General features: G+C 29.1%; 1 protein-coding gene across 1 annotated transcript in view; it reads right to left on the minus strand.

Annotated features, from left to right (window-relative positions):
• LOC119604601 overlaps positions 1-20940 on the minus strand; it is a 211216-nt gene that overhangs the window by 58486 nt on the left and 131790 nt on the right. Inside the window, exons 6-8 of the mRNA XM_037957327.1 lie at positions 19300-19461; positions 19037-19225; positions 14740-14869 (exon numbers count right to left, since the gene is read on the minus strand). Coding sequence (XP_037813255.1) covers positions 14740-14869; positions 19037-19225; positions 19300-19461 — 481 coding nt within the window. The remainder of the gene's footprint in view (positions 1-14739; positions 14870-19036; positions 19226-19299; positions 19462-20940) is intronic.

The following is a 20940-nucleotide window of genomic DNA, read 5'->3' on the forward strand; positions in this document are numbered from 1 at the left end:
GTTTAAAAATAGTTTGATTTACAATCTTTCTCGACTTTACATGAACCCTCTGTATTTGCTGGGTAAAGACATTTCAATTTATTATTATGACATTTTCACCACAATAATTTTTTATTTTATTTTATAATTTTACATGTAACTTCGGCAAAATAAACCGATTTAGGTGAACCAAATTCAAGAGAAAACGGTCGACATATTCTTACGAGTATATGGGTGTGGCGAGGTCCATATAATATACCCTTTATTCATTCTGTAACTTATTCCTTTCACACCAACTCTTCCCTATCTTGGTGTTATTGCAATCCGATTTGCCGGGACTATAAACTGGTGATGATAAATTTATCCTCGGGCATTTCTTGAAATTATTAGAACAGGGGCCGAACCAGGGAGCCTTACAATTTGATACCACGGGACTAAGTTTCCATCTTTGTCTTGTCCCGGTTAAGGCGTGTTCCCATCGGGATGTACGTGGTGGTTGCGGTTTAAACCCATACTCGCGGGAAGAGAATATTGGTTAAAAGACTGGTGCACGGTAAAGTCTATAATTCGATGCTGTAGCTGAGATAACAGACATCACGCAGAGCGTTGGAAATGAGTTGGTGTCAAATGTATATAATACGGGATAGATGTAGGGTATAACAGACACCACGCATAGCGTTGGAAATGAGTTGGTGTCAAATATATATCATACGGGATAGATGTAGGGTTATACGGACTTTACTCACTCAGATGTTGTTCTCAATGAGTGTGTCGGTGTGAAGAGTTGAATGGTAATGTATGAAAAGTATCTTATAAATGTGATACCAATGAATTTGCCTTCCATGTCATGGTATATGTAGGGTTTACTCTGTTCCTCTCTGAGTAGATGCTATTGCCGAATTCCATCTTCGTGTTTATAAACTGAAGTGATGTTTTTGCATCTCGGAAGTTAAGCAATGGTCAGAGATTAGGTAGCTCGAGTAGATGTGCAAAGTGTAAGAAGCACAAATTGGCGGTGGTGAGTCATCTAACAAGCTCACCCAGTGGTCGTTTAAGGCCAACACGACAGGTGTTCACGTAAAGCATATTCACTTCTGTATCTGTTATCTTTTCGGTAACAGCACCGAACTTATCCAGAAATATAGATTTTACCCGCAATTTTGTGTTTAAACCTCAGCCATCCCTAAGGGACTTCTGCAATAACCGGGACAAGACAAAAATGGCAATACAGACGAGTACGGGAACTTACATATTATAATTTTTTATATAAAACTAAAAATATTTTATTTATTTACATTCAATTTGACAAATTACTGTAGGGAAATCTAACAGGTGGTATGTTGAATACACAGTACCCATATGTGTGAACAGCCTACTTTATGTTTTCAAAAAAATTTTGACAGGTTTCCTCTCTATATGTTTCTCTATGCATACTATCTTCAGAAATAATAATAAACAACCAGTGTTGTCAACTTAGTGCTTTTAGCACTATTTGCGGTGCTTTTTGATGTACCAAACTCGGACCATTTTTCTCATGGTGCCTTTTTTCGAAAAGGTACTATAGTGGTGCTTTTCTAATTTTATGACAGTGCATTTAGTGTTTTATAATATTTTAAATCTTATTTTGTGATTTTAATTAAGTTAATTAATCTTTAACATTTTCTCTATAAGGTTAAGAAAACTGATAATTTTTTCATCACTTTATGTGTACAACTTTTTGTTTGATCTGTTTAATAGTCCATACTAAGGGACTAAATTTTACTTAAAAAACTGTTTTAAATTTTAGAAACCTAACATAACTCTTTGGCTTAAATGGGACACTGTTGTTCAAAATTTTTTGCATTTATTTTAAGATTACAGCAACATTAACTAGCTATTTTGGAACAAACTAGGTTCTAATTGAATTTGAATTGGATAGGATAAATATTCTTCAAAAACATAAAATAAATTGAAAATATTCAAAATACGTTAAAATAAGCTATATATAACACTCACATAGATCAGTGAAATTAAACATTTTTCAAGAACTTGAAACATATTAATATGTATTTGCTTGTATTTTTAAACATCAGGCCAGATTTTTTATATGAACAGTAAATTTTGACCTGTTTGAAGTGGTTTTGTTTATAGATATATAGATTTTGCAAAAAAAAAAATATTTCATTAGTTTTGTACAATTTTACAATTTGGGTGTGTATGCATCGGTAGGCCAGTTGGTAGTGTGCTGTGATAGGCTATATCAGTTTGAATGTTTAATGACATTTTACTATTTTTAAAATAACTTTTAAACAAATTAAGGGATTTTTAATTTGAATAACATAGAACGCAAAAATCAAAGGAAAGGCATACAAATGTGGAATACTACTTTAAAACAACTTTTAAACAAATTAAGGGATTTTTAATTTGAATAACATAGAACGCAAAACCATTGGAAATCAAAGGAAGGCTATACAAATGTGGAATACTGCTTGCAAGTGCCGTTCATTTGGATATTTTGAAGCTTTTTCTTTTCAGTTCTTTTATGTTTGATATAATAAGGAAGAAAATTGACAGCACTCCCTACTGATTCTACCTTTGATAAATCTATATGAAAGACTTTAGTATGAAGCATGTTTTGTAGCCCTTAGTTAAAAAAAAAAGAAGCTTGGAGTATGTGCAATTTTTATTAAAATAAACTTTATTTTAGTAAAAAAAAAAACCGTAGTGCTTTTTTACTCCTTTTCAGTTTGAAAATAACGCTTTTTTATCCCATATATATAAATACATAAATATTAAAAACATAAATAATAAAAAATTCTGACACAAATGTAGGTAAAATAGTTTTTTCAACTATAAACATTTACCAACACTGATAAGTAGAGATTTTTGTTTTCTTTTTGTACTTTATTAATTACCCTACAAGCACGAAGATGCGAATTCGTATTGCTTAGAAGGAAAAATTTGTTGCGGCAACAATCATATTAATATTGGGGAAGATACTGCCTCACAGTGGGGCAGAATGGAAATTTTTTGGAAATAAATCTGGCATTTCTAAACGGCTGATCCGATCGGGATAAAATTTGGCATGAGCGTAGCCAAGGAGTATTCGAATTTAAGTTTTGAAGATGAACCCTGCAGATGCCCCAGGGACGGCGCTGTGGCGGCTCAAAGTAGGGTACCTACGACATGTAAAATTTTTAAACTCGTGCCATTTTTTTGTTTTTCACCCAAATACAAAGATTTTTATATTTTGTGAAAGCGCTCGACGAGATCTTGAAAAAACATGCTTGGACATACTACTTATCTCTTATAATATCCGAGTTATAGGCATTTAAAAATTTAGTGATACAAAATTTACCATACCTTGGTCCGCCTTTTTTTGAATACCGGGCGTAATTTTGGACCAAATGGACTCAATTTTTTCTTGTTAGTTAGACAACAAAATTTCCCATAATATACAAAAAATTTCAGATCAATATCGTTTACAGATCCAAAAATATATATTTTTTAATTTAAAAATTCAAAAAATTTTAGATTTTTGGCGTTTTTTTGCCAAAAATGTGTCTTAACTCTTTTATTAATAAAATAAAATTTTTATTAAGAACATATAACAATTTTATAGTTTTCTAAAAGGTATCTTTACGCAGAACGCTTTGGCGTAAAAAACTTGTCCTATTTTTTGAAAATGTTGCCACTGCGTCCTTCCGAATATGACCTATTTTTTATCAAAACTTCAACTTTGGGCGACATGTTCTAAAATCCCAAAGCTGGGATCAGAAAACTGAAAGCAGTTTTGGAAACCTCAATATGTTTTCTATTTACTCCAAAAGTATTTTCCCAGCCCTGAAAGAAATGTGGACCCTATGGGCAAAAAAGTAAAAAAATCCCATTTTTGGGATTTTCATTCCTATTTTTGGGAATTGCAGGATGCCCTTTGACCTTTTCAATTTTTTTTTTTTGCATATTCTTATTTGAAATGACAAATTTAACAAGCGTTGAAAATTTCATTGAGTTTTGTTCATAAATAAAGATTTTGTCATATATTACATATTTGTTTAATTTCTAAAACTATGATTTATATCAAAATTTTAATAGGATCGCAGATAGCTACAACAATTTAGTCCATATTTATCCCTTAATATCATTTTTTAGTTAGATATGGAAATTCTCGATTCTTTACAAAAACTTTCAAGCCAATATCTCAATTACATTCAAAAATATGTTCATTTAAACCAGTGTCCTTTAATTTCATCTTTTTCATATTTTAGTATTAAGTATGACAGCACATATTTAAATCTTATATTTACCTATTTTCTATTTGTTTGCTTATCCTTATAATTGAAAGGTCCTATTATGCTTAAATTTTCAAAAATTTATAACTATTTTTTACCTAAATTTTTTTCGACAGATCATTTCGTTCTGTTTCGTTTATGATCATGTAGGTAAAAATATACAGGTAATGATAATTTCGATTCATTCACTAATAAGAAATATCAATGACTGAATTACAGGTTATAGTAATATAGTCCTAAATGTTAATAGGTAGACAATTCGTAATTTTTTACTTTGGAATACCTGTATCGGAAATGATAAGAATTGGTATATAAGTAAACTTCTCAGATTTTAAGTACCATATTTAATAAATCTACAATGAAGATTACATTAAAGTACGAAGAGTTGTGTTCCGTTTTATGGAGTATATCTTCAAAAGGGCCAGAAAGAATTGAAGACATTTCAAATTATATAAAAACTACATATAGTAGAAAAGTAGACAAAACAGGCATATCAAAAATTGAAAACTTTTTGATGTAAAAAGTAAGTCTGTGGATGGAAATCAAAAGAAATTTCGATTAAAATTTTGTAGTTGGATGGAAACTACTACGGAAATCTCAACTTACAACACATCAATAGGAGCGCCTTGCAAGTCATACGAAGACTTATGTTCAAGGTAAAAAAAAAGAGGGTCACACAAAAACTTTTTTCAATCTCAAATGATGAAATTGCTGATACATTTAACGAAATGCTGAAAAAGGAAAACCAACATATGGATGTCGTACATATTGCAACTATTCTTCCTAATGCATCACCAAAACGACTTAAGCGAATTGTGGAAAGTATACCAACTCCAACATCATAATCAAATTTTACTGAAGAGGAAGCAATAGCGCTTATGTTGGAACTGGGTCTCAGTCGAAATAAGTACCAAATATTAAGGAAAGCTCTGCATGAAAAAGGACACAATATATTACCATCATACAAGGCGATCCAGGAAAAAAAAACAAACTATCCTACTAAATCAACAAAAAATAATGAAAGAACTGAGAGCTGCGGAAAAAAGCAGAATCCAAGAAGAATTTAAAGTTCAGATGGGATTAAACATCGACAAACCACTTTCAAGTTGAGGTAGTACAAATGACGGTAATACGTCGAGAAGGTTTTTTCGTGATTTTGAAATTACTTCAAAAATAACTGGAATCGACAAGGAGTTGCTTCGAAGAGTTAAAACTATTTTAATGGCACTGAATAGTAAACATAAAATTAATGAAAATCGATTTGGGGAATACACATCTAAAATTTCTAAATTACTTGTATCTCTGTATCCATGGAGGGAACTAACACCAATAGTACACAAAGTATTGTGTCATGGTCAAATAATAATTGAATCGAATATTTTTCCACTTGGAGAGTTAACAGAAGAAGCCCAGGAAGCGAGGAATCGAGATTTTAAGCATGTTCAACTATTCAGCTCAAGAAAATGCTCCAGGCAATCACAGAATGAAGATATTTTTAATAGTTTACTTCTATCTTCTGATCCTGTTCTTTCAACTATGCGAAAAAGATGGATTTGTTATGAAACTCTATCATCTCAAAACAAGGAAGATTTAAAGGGCTTATATTACCTTCTGGATATGTATACCGATATGACAGATTATTTTATAGAAAATAAGTAGTGTTATGAATTAACTATATAAGTAGGTTGTAAGAATTAATTGTATTATGTTTAAGATAAACAGTTCAAATAAAAAAAGCTATTATACTAACGGATGATATTGTATTAAATTGTGTTTTATATTTCGGTGGACGGGAAAGGTAATTTGTGTGGGGTGATTTAGGTGTTGTTGTGCGTGGCTCATAATAAAATTATAATTTTTTTTTATTTTATATACAATATTATAATAAAATAATTAACTAAATAATTTTTAAAATTGTCCAAATATTTTATTCAACACCAAATGTATGTTCTGTCATACTTAATACTAAAATATGAAAAAGATGAAATTAAAGGACACAGGTTTAAATGAACATATTTTTGAATGTAATTGAGATATTGGCTTGAAATTTTTTGTAAAGGGTCGAGAATTTCCATATCTAACTAAAAAATTATATTAAGGGATAAATATGGACTAAATTGTTGTAGCTATCTGCGACACTATTAAAATTTTGATATAAATCATAGTTTTAGAAATTAAACAAATATGTAATATATGACAAAATCTTTATTTATGAACAAAACTCAATGAAATTTTCAACGCTTGTTAAATTTGTCATTTCAAATAAGAAAATGCAAAAAAAAAAAATTGAAAAGGTCAAAGGGCATCCCGCAATTCCCAAAAATAGGAATGAAAATCCCAAAAATGGGATTTTTTACTTTTTTGCCCATAGGGTCCACATTTCTTTCAGGGCTGGGAAAATACTTTTGGAGTAAATAGAAAACATATTGAGGTTTCCAAAACTGCTTTCAGTTTTCTGATCCCAGCTTTGGGATTTTAGAACATGTCGCCCAAAGTTGAAGTTTTGATAAAAAATAGGTCATATTCGGAAGGACGTATTGGCAACATTTTCAAAAAATAGGACAAGTTTTTTACGCCAAAGCGTTCTGCGTAAAGATACCTTTTAGAAAACTATAAAATTGTTATATGTTCTTAAAGAAAATTTTATTTTATTAATAAAAGATTTAAGACACATTTTTGGCAAAAAACGGCAAAAATCTAAAATTTTTTGAATTTTTTAATTAAAAAACGTATATTTTTGGATCTGTAAATGATATTGATCTGAAATTTTTTGTATATTATTGGAAATTTTGTTGTCTAACTAACAAGAAAAAATTGAGTCCATTTGGTCCAAAATTACGCCTGGTATTCAAAAAAAGGCGGACCAAGGTATGGTAAATTTTGTATCACTAAATTTTTAAATGCCTATAACTCGGATATTATAAGAGATAAGCAGTATGTCCAAGCATGTTTTTTCAAGATCTCGTCGAGCGCTTTCACAAAATATAAAAATCTTTGTATTTGGGTGAAAAACAAAAAAATGGCACGAGTTTAAAAATTTTACATGTCGTAGGTACCCTACTTTGAGCCGCCACAGCGCACAGTGGTATAGGAAAAAAAAAAGAGGGAAATAATTCGGTAACTTCTAAACGGTTAATCCGATTTTAATGAAATTTGGTACGCACAAAGAGGAGGTGTTGTCGAGTTTAGGTTTTGAATTTGGACCTTATAGGCCAACCAGGGACCCGGCGGGGGGTCCTCAAATTAGGACACCTCGGCTATGTTAAATTTTTAAAACGATCCTATTTCTTCATTTGAGTTCCGATTTAAAAAAAATTTCGTATATAGAATCTCCTCATCGAGCACTATAAAAAATGTCGTCGTAGCAGTAAATTATCTCTTATAGTTTAGGAGATATTCGCATTTGAAAATTAAAATTTTAAAATTTTTACTGTCCTTACTTTAGTTTTTTTGATAATAGCGGGTCCAAATATTCCCGATTTTCGCCATTTTTTTTTATTCGCTTAACAACAAGTTTATATATCAAGCAGTGAAAGAATTATGTAAAAATCATGACTGAGTCCAAAGTTATAGGCATTTTAATTTAAAAAATAAAAAAAAGGCGATTTTTTGTCATTTTTTTGGGAAAAAAGTATCTTTTTCTTTTTAAGTTATCTAAAAAGTTTCTAAGAAGATGTATATAGAATTTATACTTTTTGGAAAGCTGACTTTACATAAAGTACGATAAATGAAACAAAACCTAAAAATTTTTGATACCGAGGGGACCAGGTCCATCCAAAAAAACCCTATTTTTTATGGAAAATTCAATTTTGAGCAAAAATTCTCAAATCGCATAGTCGATATCAAATTATAGTGACCTGTTTTATATGACCCAATATGTTCTTAATCATTTTGTAACGGGTTTCGATAACCCCGCCCCTGGTATGGATATAATAGGCAAAAAACCAAAAAATCCCATTTTTGGGATTTTTTAAAACTTTTTTGGGAATTCCGGGATTTCTAATAAGAAAATTCGAAATTTTTATTTAATTTTGGATTTTAAGTAAAAAAATCTACCTAACTGTAAAATTTCATCAAAAAATATTCATAAATAAAATTTTTATTGCAATTTGAAAAATTTGTATCTTCGCAAAAACTGAATAAAAAACATTTTTTAATTTTTTTTAAAAAAAGTATTCCGCGAATTTTTTAATTTTCAAAAATTATATACAGTTTTGAAAAATAGACAAAATTACCTTTCCATTGATATATAACATGCCTACCTAATGTTTTTTAAGTGACAAATTAATTAGGGAAAACTAAACATCTTTTAGAAAATTTACCTAGCACTATTATTTTCATCCATATATGTAACAAATTTAAGAGTTAACCTTATGGATGAAAATAATAGTGCTATGTAAATTTTCTAAAAGATGTTGAGTTTTCCCTAATTAATTTGTCACTTAAAAAACATTAGGTAGGCATGTTCTATATCAATGGAAAGGTAATTTTGTCTATTTTTCAAAACTGTATATAATTTTTGAAAATTAAAAAATTCGCGGAATACTTTTTTTAAAAAAAATTAAAAAATGTTTTTTATTCAGTTTTTGCGAAGATACAAATTTTTCAAATTGCAATAAAAATTTTATTTATGAATATTTTTTGATGAAATTTTACAGTTAGGTAGATTTTTTTACTTAAAATCCAAAATTAAATAAAAATTTCGAATTTTCTTATTAGAAATCCCGGAATTCCCAAAAAAGTTTTAAAAAATCCCAAAAATGGGATTTTTTGGTTTTTTGCCTATTATATCCATACCAGGGGCGGGGTTATCGAAACCCGTTACAAAATGATTAAGAACATATTGGGTCATATAAAACAGGTCACTATAATTTGATATCGACTATGCGATTTGAGAATTTTTGCTCAAAATTGAATTTTCCATAAAAAATAGGGTTTTTTTGGATGGACCTGGTCCCCTCGGTATCAAAAATTTTTAGGTTTTGTTTCATTTATCGTACTTTATGTAAAGTCAGCTTTCCAAAAAGTATAAATTCTATATACATCTTCTTAGAAACTTTTTAGATAACTTAAAAAGAAAAAGATACTTTTTTCCCAAAAAAATGACAAAAAATCGCCTTTTTTTTATTTTTTAAATTAAAATGCCTATAACTTTGGACTCAGTCATGATTTTTACATAATTCTTTCACTGCTTGATATATAAACTTGTTGTTAAGCGAATAAAAAAAAAATGGCGAAAATCGGGAATATTTGGACCCGCTATTATCAAAAAAACTAAAGTAAGGACAGTAAAAATTTTAAAATTTTAATTTTCAAATGCGAATATCTCCTAAACTATAAGAGATAATTTACTGCTACGACGACATTTTTTATAGTGCTCGATGAGGAGATTCTATATACAAAATTTTTTTTAAATCGGAACTCAAATGAAGAAATAGGATCGTTTTAAAAATTTAACATAGCCGAGGTGTCCTAATTTGAGGACCCACCGCCGGGCCCCTGGTTGGCCTATAAGGTCCAAATTCAAAACCTAAACTCGACAACACCTCCTCTTTGTGCATACCAAATTTCATTAAAATCGGATTAACCGTTTAGAAGTTACCGAATTATTTCCCTCTTTTTTTTTTCCTATACCACTGTGCAGCGCCGTCCCTGGGGCATCTGCAGGGTTCATCTTCAAAACTTAAACTCGAATACTCCTTGGCCACGCTCACGCCAAATTTTATCCCGATCGGATCAGCCGTTTAGAAATGCCAGATTTATTTCCAAAAAATTTCCATTCTGCCCCACTGTGTGCCTTCAGAAGAGTTTGTGCGGCCAGGGAGATACTCCTGCGATACGAAAGCGATACTAGTAGAAGACAAACAAGAGATATTGTAGATAATCAGCTGGGTGAAAATAAGAATATGTCTTCAGATGATCTTATTAAGGATAAATAGAGGATATTGGTAGATTATCTTTACCATACACATATCTTCAGCAGACCATTATATTTCCCAAAGATTTGCTTCAAACCGCTGGAAATGTACCTCAAAATTTCAAGGACTTAAAAGTAAAAAGTCATGTCCAATTCTGTATTGTAAAAAAAATTCAAAACATAAACTTAATTTACAATACATAAATGTTTACCACATGCATTTCTTGATTAGTTTGAAGACTATTATAATAAGCATTTGAAAAAAATATTCAAAATGTTTATTTTTAATAAATATTTTGAAGTTTGAAGTATTGCTACAACAACTTCCTTATGATAATCTAGAGATACAATACACTTTTTTGCTTATTGCTGAATTTTCTTTTATATAAATAAAAATTCGATATTAAGCAAATATTATTTTGATGATTTTCGTCTAAATGATAAAACGAAGTTATTGCTTTCATATCTTCTATGGACGATATCTGCCAAATGTTTGTAGGGTAATAATTTTTTATTTTTCTAACAATCAATATAATAAGCCCAGTAGGATGTTGAGTTAACTTAAAACTAACTTATGGTTAACCACAAATGAGTTAGAGGTGACTCGAAAGCTAACCATTTTGCTTATAAAATACTATTCAGTTTTTCAATGTAATGTCATAGGACATTACAGAAGTTACCTCACGATGAGTTAGCTTCTAGTGCGTAAATAAAAGAGCAACTTATGCAATTTTCTTATATTTTTATACTATTTTTTTTTTTTTTAAATTATTACTGTTTATAAATGAATATCGTCACCTAAAACGCAAACGGCCCTATCTAACATTTTTAAAATTTTACAGGAGAAGCAAAAAACTATTTAAATTGAAAAGTTTGTTTCTTTCAACGCGATTTATTTGTAGTAAATAAACAAATTGTTTAATTGTGAAACATATCATTTGTTATGATAGTTGACAATGGCGTATATAAAAATGGATAAATTGGACTTTTTACCTTTAATATTTAAAAGTTTTTGTAGATAGCGCCTTTTGTTTTCTGTCAATAAAATCGATAATTATGGTCGGAGGAGTCCAATTTTTGGTGTGGACATTTGTTTTGATGCAATACATTATAATCACCAATAAAATCGATTTTGAATTTTTGGTTAGTTGGGGCCGTTGGCGTTTCAGGTGACGATATGCAGTAACATTTCCTATCTACATACAGTGTCTCTCATAAGTATTCGAATTTAGGTAAACTATGAAAAAAAAAACAAATTTAATAATATATTTTGTGTGGAAAATAAATTAATTTGTTATATTGTCTAGATAGTCCTTAGATTTGATATCACGCCCCTTAAAACTTGAAAACTTTACATTTACTTAAATTAGTTGTGTTTTTTTTAAAAAAAGTCCATGAAACTACTTCACAAAAGTATACGAATTTTTCCTGTATTTCATATTTGATCATATTATACGATACACAAATTCTAGAATCGAATGGTTTTATGCTTAATATTGTTTTAAGGGGTAACTATCAACCGCTTGGATATATTTTTGACCCATTTGGTCCACAATTTTGGGGGATTTGTACCCTCTTTTCATGTAATATCATTAAAATGGCGATTTTTGGCTATATTTGTAATGTTTTCACCCTTTTTCCAGAGATAAAACTAAAATTTAATATTGGAATTTAATAGAACCCATAGGGTATCTAAAAATAATATTTTTTGTTATAAGGATCTGTACTTAAACGTTCTAAGATGTATTTTTGGTATCGTTTTTCAGTTTCTAATTGAATTATCTGGATCATAACTCCCTTTTCGTACCTCTAGGGACGATATTTTCCGACAAAGTTGTCTAGTGTATATACATGTACATATTGGTACTAATATATTTTAAATTTTCAATATATTATAGCGGTATACAACCCCAAAACATGCCTTAATAAAACGTCATCCTATATAGTAGATTTCAGTTTTTACTACTCGTAACTTTCACGCTTATGTTGCCCGTTACAATAACACTGTAAGTCCAAAATTTTGGTTTTAATTTGATCATAGTAAATAATATTTAAACATATATCAACATTTTTGAGTTAGATCATAATGATATCGTGCCATGCAGCATGGAGGCCATTGGTATATAAAAATAATGATTTTACTATTTTGAATGGTGTTTCTTCGAGGCATGTTTTGGAGTTGTACACTTCCACAACACATTGAAAACTTAAAATGTATAAAAGCTGATATCTAAAAGAATTTATACCAGAAAACATCCCCGAAAATAGTTGATCCTAGTATTATAAAAATGGACTTAAGTTCCAATATATTGAATTAGCGACAGAAGAATGATCCGAATAATTTATCTTGGAACGTTTAAATACAGATTCTTGTAACAAAAAATATTATTTTTATATACCCCAAGGGGTCTTTTCTTATAAATCCCAAATCAAATTTTTGTTTTATCTCTGGAAATAAGGAGAAAAATTTACAATTATGGCCAAAAATCGCCATTTTAATGATATTACTTGAAAAAAGGTACAAATTTCCCAAAATTGTGGACCAAATGGGCCAAAAATATATCCTTTCCGTGGATAGTAACCCCTTAAAACAATATTACGCATTAAAACCATTCGATTTTAAAATTTGTGTTGCGTGTAATATGATCAAATATGAAATACAGGAAAAATTCGTATACTTTTGAGAGGCAATTTCATGGACTTTTTTTAAAAATCCATAATTAATTTAAGTCAATGCAAATTTTTCAAGTTTTAAAAAGCGTGATATCAAACATAACGACTATCTAGACAATATAACAAATTAATTTATTTATTTTGCACACAAAATATATTATTAAACTTGGTTTCTTTTTATAGTTTACCCAAATTCGAATAATTATGAGAGACACTGTATATACATACACCATTAACTTATGTCTTATATTATTGACAATTTTAATTATTAATTAATAAATTAATTTTTCATGGCTGAAAGAAATTTTCATTTTCATAATTAAATTTTTTCAATAAAAATTATTTGACAAATTTGTTGTGAGTTTCTATTTTATTTTTTATTTTAAATTTTATTGAAATGTTTGTTCATTTCCTCGATTATTTTTGAGTTACTTTGAAGTTCGGTAGGTTAGTGGTTAGTGTTCTAGTCTGGTAGACCGAAGGTGGTGGGTTCGATTCCCACCTTAGGCACAGGTTAAGGAGCGCACAACAGGCCCGATAGAGGCCTAGAGATATTTCATCGGATTTGATGTATATACATCCTCCTTTCAAACTAACTAACTAGTCATTACTAATGTTTTAAACATTCGCTGTAGGATTTGTGAGTTAACTAAAAATCAAGTTAACTTTTGTTAACTCACAAATCCCACAGCGAATGTTAAAAACTTTATTGACAATTGAAATTTTGACGGTTAAAAATAACCTGGTTTAGAAAATGGTGGTTAGTGTATTTTATTTTCTCCTGTTCTGTATTTTGCTGCTTTTTTTTACTAAATTATTTAATTTTTTTACTAAAATATTTAAGAGCTTATTTTTATAGTTATACTGATTCATTTGTGCATCCACCGAATTCGTCATATTTCAGTTTTATGATTTTAAATGTACACTTTGGTTGTTGCTGCTTGTTTGGAGTACAGTATAAATTAATTTTTTAATCAAATTTGATACTATTAAACTTCAACTAGCATCCTCCAATCACGCAAATAATGTAAAAGTGTTCTAGAGAAATCATATATTACAATGGGGGAAATTTGATGATATTCATTGAATTTTCTTGGCGTGCTGTTGGTCCGATATTGATGTGGGATGCAGAAATGGATCCGTATGACTATCAAAATAGGCTCTTAAATACTTTTGCAACAAAATCTAATAGCGTTTTTTGGTCAATAACGACCGTAAATATGCTAAAAGTGCAAAGATGAGTTGCTTGGAAACGAGCGGGATTGACATGCTTACAGTGCCCAGTATAATTTCTCGATACCAATTCAATAGAGAACATTTAAAATGATATAGAGCAACAAATAAAAGCAGAAATCCCCAAGAATTTTGCCAATTTAAGGTCTGAAAGTTAAAATTTATGTCATGAAACTCCTAGTGGGTTCTGGTGAAGATTATGTCCAGGAGAAGGGATGTTATTATCAAAATGTGCTAATATTTTACAAAATATGAAATTTTAAGTGAAATTAAATAAATTTAGCTGGTTGTTTTGTTTTATTTTGAATTTTTTAATGATTTTTTATATTTTGTGGTAAATTTATGTCCAGATTTTTTTCGGGGTAGATGTACCTTGGAAAGGAAAAAATTATATGGAACAGAGTAGTGGAACAAAACGTAATGTGTCGTGATCCTCGAAGTACATGTGTTATGCATAGAAAATAATTTATCAAAAAAGTTAAGAACTATAGGAAATATTTGATTTAACAGATACTAAATGTGCTAACCTCATAATCAAATTCTAATTCCGTCCGTCTGTCTGTGTTGTTGGGTCTCAAAAGAATATTTCATAGTGTTATATGTATATACCCCCTATCACCACTTATGGTGGTGGGGTTTAAAAAAATGATTTTTATATATACATACACATTCCGCGGGATCAATGATAAAAACTCCACGTTCATTAACGGCAATTAATACTTCAACGTCCTTATGATTTACTAAACTCATTAGACCACGTACAGGTTGCTCTACCTGCCCATGGAAGAAGGCAGCTCTGAAATTAAGAAAAAAAAATAAAACTACATTAAAGAATAATCTTAATTTTTCCAAAGTATTTTTAAAAATCGCCTAAAGGCTTGAGTATAACAAAGGTGGTGGCATCGATGCTTAACGCTATTGAAGAATTTTGAATTTTATAAGGACGTTGTTTTTTGTACTATTTTCTCATTAACCAGCAAACAAATACAATTATATATAAATTTTGAAAACATATGTATGTATGTATGTATGTATGTATGTATGTATGTATGTATGTATGTATGTATGTATGTATGTATGTATGTATGTATGTATGTATGTATGTATGTATGTATGTATGTATGTATGTATGTATGTATGTATGTATGTATGTATGTATGTATGTATGTATGTATGTATGTATGTATGTATGTATGTATGTATGTATGTATGTATGTATGTATGTATGTATGTATGTATGTATGTTTGTATGTATTTATGTATGCATGTATGTATGTATGTATGCATGTATGTATTTGGTTTTTTATTTACAAAAAAATATGAAATATTTTAAAATCAGGGCAAAAGAGAGAAAATTAAAAAAAAAATATTATTTTTGATTTTCAACGCCAAAATTAAAAAAAAAAACGCTTAGATATTTATATTCAAGCCAATGAATATCAAGAAGTGAAACTCTTTCATTTGTTTACAACAAAAACATTACAGGTTAATTACAATTGGAACCGCAACCGCTGTCGACAATGAGTTTTCATACATTTTGTATGGAGAGCAAAATATCGTCTTGTGGTTGATTAGATTCTATCAAGGCGAATTCAGATAAGGTGGTGGCAGTTCTGCAACAACAACATTTTACATGTATTTTGTTTTTGCATTTGGTTTACGTAGATGTCAAAAACCATAAGTACTGCGAATTCATTTCATGAAAAATTTTTGTAAAAAGTTTATGTTTTATTAAAAAATAAAGATAAAGATATTAAAATTTGTGAGAAAAATATATTCTGAATTGAATAATGTTTGTTTCAAGCGAAAAATTCTATTCCGGCAGATTAATTTGCAAAATTGAAGTGAGTGCCTGAAGTTAAGTAAAACTTAATTTTTTGTGAAAAATAAACATAAAAAGTAAATATTCATGAAAATATTATATTACGAATGAATGAATATTTGATGCGAATGGATAATTCTACTCCGGCGGAGTAATTTTCAATATTTGACCATAATATAGCAGCCGCCGGACGGGTATAGCAGCCGCCGGACGGATATGGGTTTTGTTATATAAAGCGTTCCGGAACAGACTTTTTTAGTTAATCACTTTATTTACATAGTGTATATATAAAACAATATTGTTTAATTTGTTAACATTTAATAGATTACAAAATTAAGCCATAACGTAGAAGTCAGCTGCCGTCAGCCGGGTAAATACTTCATATTCGTTTCTTAATATTAAGTGTTCCGGAAGAGATTTTTTTAGTTAATCACGTTATCTACACAATTTTAATATAAAATATAAAACAATATTGTGTAATATGTTAACATTTAAGAGAAAAAAATATTTTTCTTAAATAACATATTTGTATACATACCAATTATGCTATTATTTAAATAAAATGATATTTGTTTACGAGATGCTTGGTATTTTCAGATTTTTTACATAAATAATTCAAAATATTAACGAAGTTTTTCTCCGTTTAACGGACATTTTTAAATATAAAAATGTAAACAATAACAAACTTTGATCTTTTCCATGTTGTAGCGTTGCCATATGTTAATAATGTTTTGCTAAAAATATTGCAAAAACAGAGTTGTTATAATGCGCATTTTTCGCCTGTGTTATTATTATTTATATATTTATTATATTTATTTTTTGTTCCGAATAATTTTTTAATCATTAATATTTAGTTCTTAAAAAATAATTATAATTTAAAAAAAAACATCATTTTGCATTGATTTTTGTGGTCGCTAATTCGTCGCTCGCTCTTTTTGTGTGGTTTGTCGACAGCGGTTCCAATTGTACAGCTTAATTATTTATCCAACACATTTGTAAAAATTTTATTCTCTCTCAAAGCTTCAAAATTTAACATCACGTTTTATAATTTTTTTGCACAGTTTATATATACATTTAATAGCCCGAAAAGATTCTATTTTTTACAAACTAAAAATTTTTTGACATTAAATTTTTTTTGCATGAAATTACAACTGAAAAAAAAACAATGTTGTAAATTTTCGTATGATAAACGAAACAAAAAACGTAAAAAAACATATTTTTTTCAATATTGCAGATTAAAAGGCAAATAGACGAATTTTTAAAATGTTTATAGATAAATAAATATTTTAAGAAACCTTTCAAAGTATAAATTTAAATGCAATAATTTTTTTTCGATATTTTTGAGAATTCTACTAATACATTCTTAGAGTTACTTCTACTAATACATTCTTCTACATACAAGTCTACTGACAGTAGACTTAGGTACTTTTTGACACCGTTTCATTTCATATTTATTCTTTGATTCAAGCCTTAAAATAAATTAAATATTTGATTCCCAACGCCATCGTTTGTTTTGTTGTATGAAAAGTTTATATTCAAGCCTTAAAGGCGTATTTTGTAATTTTTGTAAAATATTATTAACTTCAATAGCGTTACAACATACGCACGTACGTACATACAGACATACATACATACCCAGTAAACAATTTTTTCAGACATGTCTGATGTCAGAAATTTTCTGAAATAATTCTTATACTTTATCAGAATTTTTAACGAATTTCTAAATTTCCTTTAGACATTTTACAGAATAATCGGCAAACTGTTTGTTAGACTTTTCTGCACATTTTCTGAAGTATTAAACGATTAATATCAGACTTGTCTGCACATTGTCGAAAGGGAATTTCAGTGTTACGACAATTATGAGACTAATCTGCACATTGGCGGAGGACAATTTGTTTTTTTATTCCTATATTATTTTTTAGACATAAAGGAGAATAGTCTATACATTTTCTGAAGTAAAATATAAAATGGATTAAGAATTATATCCGATAAATCTGCACATAATCTGAAGAGAATTGTTTTTGTAACGTTCCTTTAGATATTTAACAGAATAGTCTGCACATTTTCTGATATTTTTTGCTCGGTCATTTTGTTCCGATTTTCAGTACTTTTGTAAGAAAACTTTGCGACAACTCTGCACATTATCTGAAGGAAATTTTGTTTTTTTTTTTTTTTTATAAAAATCATGCACAAACCTGTTTATATTTTGAAATTCGTCAACTGTACTTTAAAAGGGAATTTAATTTTTATTTTCTTTTATTTTCTCAGTTAGTTTTTGGAAATCTGCATATGTGATGATTATTGTTTAAATTTCTTTAAACTTTGTTAATACACAAAAATTAGCAAAAAAATTACATAATTTTTTATGGTTTAATTTTATAATTTTAAATAGATGTATATAATGAACTCTATTTTCGTATATAATACGTATGTAGTATGGTTTAATTTTATTAATTTTAAAAATAATCTATAAATTTCTATTATTTATTTATGTACCCTTAAGAAGTCATGAATAATGGAAGCTTATAAATTATTATTAAAATTAATAAACTTAAACCATAATAAATTGTATATATGAAAATAGTTTTCATCAGACGTGGATCAGAATAGTCAGGCCATTTTCTTATACTTGATCAGACTTTTGTACGAACTGTCGGACATTTTATCAGACATTTATCCGACATCTATCAGACATTCTTATACTTGATCAGACTTTTGAACGAAATGTCGGACATTTTATTAGACATTTATCCGACATCTATCAGACTTTCTTATATTTGATCAGACTTTCGTACGAAATGTCGAAAGAATGTCAGACATGGTACCAGACTTCAATCAGATTTGTCGAAAATTCCTTCAGAATTTCCCCAGGCATTTACATCAGATTTCGTACCGAATTCTGACCGACAACTCTGCACATTATTCCGAATTTCCTCAGACAAAGAGTTCCGAATTCCGAGCAACCTTTCATACGATTTTCGTAACGAATTCTGACGGAATTCGGATACGAAATCGGGAACTTGTGCAGACTGTCGGTACGAATTCGTTACGAATTCGGCAAAAATTGTTTAGTGGGTACATACATTCATACATACATACATAATAAAATTAATAAAAATGACAAACAATTGTTCAACCAACCCATAAAAAGGAAGAGCCCAACAAAATTCCAAATATTTGCGCATTAATTTACGAGTAGTTGCAGTCTGTGGCACACGTTTGAACTGTTCTAAGAGGCGAACTTCGGCAGAATTTTTCCGACTTACGGGAAGCCATGACCAACTTGAATTTTTGGCAACATGCTGAGGCAAAAATCTTGTTTGATTTTCTCTAAAAATAAAATTATGGAAATTAAGTGACTCAATAAACGACTCAAAAAAAACTTACGACTTTAAATAACTTACCTAAAAAAACTAACCGTATGAGTATGTGAATTAAAGGGACCCAATTCGATGCGAGCTTGTATACCTCCCAACATTAACGAATGTACAGACTCCATTATATATCGTCCAGATAATACATTATGTTTTGCTTCTTCATATAACAATTCTAGTATTCGATGATCTCTGTAAAACAAAAATAAAATTTTTAACAATAAATATGCAAGAATAGTAATCAGAATATCTTTATTAGTATTAATCTAATTGATATTTTTAAGTAAAACAGCTAAGGAAAATGAAAACAAAATAATTCGAAAACAACTGATGATCTTTACCAAAATATTGTAAATTGTATACCCTACAAAAGTTGTAATAACATCTAAAGTCTGACGACGAACAATAATCGCGATATTTGCAAAGCTTTGATACATGACCTTATTTGGACCACGACTTTTAGTTCTCTATTTAGATTATCTAGATAAAGCTGAAAAGCAGTTTTTATTTTATCTTGTTAAATTCTTAATTTTAGCCAATTTGTCTGCGAATGTGGATAGATAACGTTTACTAAGGTAAATATCGCCGAAGTTATGGATGTAATGCTAACATCCGCTACATGGTATTATAAGTGGTCAAATATAACCCCTAAAGTCCCAAATCTGTTCATAGAATGGGAAGAACATTTCAATATAAAAAATGTTTTCCAAAATGTCCTATGTGGAATTTTTTGAATTGCTCTAAAGCGCGATAAAAATTCAGTTATTTTTTCAAATACGTATTAATTATATTTGTTAACGAATCCGCGAAAAGACATATTTTTCTAAAACACCTCCATATATAAAAAATACAGCTAAATTAAAATTGATTTTTTTTTTTTTTTGCTATTCTGAAAACTTTGTTACGAACAAGTTTTCAAGTCCTGCTATTTTGGTAACTATTTTCATACAAAAAACATCTCTTATAAAGAACTCGGTTATTACGAATCCTCGTATAAAACGAACTACTTTTTCAGTCCCTCAAGTACAATTTCATACAATTTTCCTTTTTTCAAAATTATGTGTTAAAATCATAAGGATATATTTTGCTTTGTTGAAAAAAACTTAAATTTGTTAAGAAAAATATGAACAAATGAAATCAATTGTGTGTTTTTGTAAAGAATATTAAAAAAAATTATAAATCATATTCATAAAATTTTGTAAAATGCCACTTTAATTTTTCAACTACAAAAACTTCACCTGTCTTATTACGAACTTCGCTTATAACGAACAAATTTGACTGACCCGCGGAGTTCGTTACAAACGAGTTTGACTGTACAATGTGTATATTAGATACCCTGCAGCAAGACGAGTTCAGATAAGGTGGTGGAAGTTCGGCAACAACAAAATTATCCATTTAATTTGTTTTTGCATTTGGTACGCACTGATGTCAAAAACAATAATTAATGAAAATATTTTGTAAAATTTTTATATTTTATAAAAAATGCACATAAGTGGTAGAATGTTTGTTCCAAATGAAAAATTCTACTCTGGCAGATTAATTTTGCAAAACTTAAGTTTGTGCCCAAAATTATGTAAAATTAATAAAAATGTAAAAATTTATGGTTGTAGTCAGCTGCCGCCATACGAGTAAATACCTCATATGAATTTTGTTATAAAAAGCGTTCCGGAA

The sequence above is a fragment of the Lucilia sericata genome, unplaced genomic scaffold (genome assembly GCF_015586225.1).
Source record: "Lucilia sericata isolate MDLA Ls3-8-SP2 unplaced genomic scaffold, ASM1558622v1 Contig000408F_arrow, whole genome shotgun sequence".
Taxonomy (NCBI): domain Eukaryota; kingdom Metazoa; phylum Arthropoda; class Insecta; order Diptera; family Calliphoridae; genus Lucilia; species Lucilia sericata.